The sequence below is a fragment of the Ciona intestinalis genome, unplaced genomic scaffold, assembly GCF_000224145.3.
Source record: "Ciona intestinalis unplaced genomic scaffold, KH HT001034.1, whole genome shotgun sequence".
NCBI lineage: Eukaryota > Metazoa > Chordata > Ascidiacea > Phlebobranchia > Cionidae > Ciona > Ciona intestinalis.
Genome location: NW_004191355.1, coordinates 1 through 1,790, shown reverse-complemented (window position 1 = coordinate 1,790; position 1,790 = coordinate 1). Strand labels below are relative to the sequence as shown.

At 36.1% G+C, this 1,790-nt stretch overlaps 1 protein-coding gene across 1 annotated transcript in view; it reads right to left on the bottom strand.

Moving 5' to 3' along the window:
- LOC108950807 (ankyrin-3-like) overlaps nt 1-1,678 on the bottom strand; it is a gene marked incomplete at its 3' end in the record, with an annotated part of 3,070 nt that extends 1,392 nt beyond the window's left edge. Inside the window, exons 1-5 of the mRNA XM_018816878.2 lie at nt 1,427-1,678; nt 1,018-1,197; nt 668-766; nt 282-389; nt 5-46 (exon numbers count right to left, since the gene is read on the bottom strand). Of these exons, the coding sequence (XP_018672423.2) occupies nt 5-46; nt 282-389; nt 668-766; nt 1,018-1,197; nt 1,427-1,441 (444 nt within the window). The remainder of the gene's footprint in view (nt 1-4; nt 47-281; nt 390-667; nt 767-1,017; nt 1,198-1,426) is intronic.
- Between the last annotated feature and the right edge of the window lie 112 nt (nt 1,679-1,790).

Sequence of the window (1,790 nt, the reverse complement as noted above, 5' to 3'; positions counted from 1 at the left end):
CCGCCACGTATCCGCTTTTCGCAGCTACATGAAGAGGTGTAACTTTCTGGAATAAAAATGCAATTATATTCAAATGTGACCTACAGTGTCGTTTTAAACAACTCTAGAAATAGCATCATAATACATTAAAAACACACAAAAATATGGTGTTCAAAAGTATAAGTCAATTATAAAACTCGTATGCGTAAACTCATAACTACTAAAATAACTCTCGTCGCTATTTCAAATGCAACTGCCATTTTCTTCGTTTATAAAACCATTTAAACTAAACCAATCGCCACCTGTTTTGCCGTCACAGCGTCCACGCTGACGCCAGGGTAGTTGAGAATCATTCGCACCAAGTTAACGTGGCCAGATTGTGAGGCAAGATGTAATGGAGTAAACGCATGCTGGAAAATGGATAGGTTGTTAATATAAAAGCAATAAAATAAATGAATACTAATTAGGTCTGAAAGTATATCTAGTTGTCTCTATAAAAAATGGAGATTATATTGAAAACTAATATAAACGTTAGACATTGTTGATCTAAAGTGCAAACATTTGTCATTCTCTTCCCTTTTATTCTGTGTTGGTGATAAGTTCCACAGCGAGAGCGCCACGGGTCCCTAAGATTTATGCCAAGATTGCCACGAAATACGTTTCTTTCTAAATACGCCATCTCACTTACATCTGTTTGTGTGGGGTGCAAATTATCTAACTTGATCCCTGGTAGTTGACTTGGTTCTGCAGCTGGAATTCGAAGCAACATCTCACGAGCGAATTCTTCCTGTATTGTTATGTTTGGAAAATGTGTTTGTTTTTACGTTTTGTCAAGATATGTTTCGTGAATGATTTCTGCCATTATTAATTATGTTAAAAACAAGTTTAAAACTCTAGCAGACGTATTTTCCTGAACCCAAAAGTCAAAGATCTGGTGCTACGGAAACGTAAAGACAAAAATCAAGTCCAACCAATTGTAGTAATTGAGATATATATTTCGCTAAATGGCATCGTCAGTCTCCTACAAGTTAAATGTACCTTTCCACTTTGTGTGGCGACATGCAAAGCATTGAAACCAGTTTTGGAGCTCGTCTTTTGCCACAGAGACCTCAGGGAAGCGTTCATTTTTGACTCGATTGCTTTCTGGTTGCTTAAAATTACTTCGATAATACTTGAATGTCCAAACTTTGCGCTCAGATGTAAAGCGTTCATTCCTTCCTAAGATCAAACCGTATGGATAATATATATTATAGGGAATATTAATAGATCTACATCAGCACTTCTCATTTGGCTTTACTTCTATACATTCGGCTAAGTTTGTATATACTATAATAGGGTGAGGGAAGATGGGACACCCTTTTTCATTCTATTTTCTCTCGTTTTTATCGTTTTCGAAGAGACAAACAAAAAATATGTTATGTTGTTTTAATTTATGGGACCACCTTACCATATCCTCATCCATTGGGTTGGCGCCGTGCAGTATCAACTCACGAACAACCTCTGCATGCCCTTTGCTTGCTGCTAAGTGCAAGGCCGTTGATCGAGTTATCTAAAAAATGTACAAGACAAAAACATCAGGTTCTAAACGACAGTCGTAAAAACATGCTCCGGGTAAAACTACTTTTCAACTAACAAAATATTTGGTTGAAAGTCAACCTAACAACAGTTTGTAAAAAAATGCTCTAGATAAAAAAAACTACTTTGGTAAAAAAAGTTTCAACTTACAAAAATATCCAGTTAAAAGTTATCTAAACGACAGTCGTTGAAACATGCTTCGAAAAAAAAACTATACAAAGTATAGTAGGGTGGGG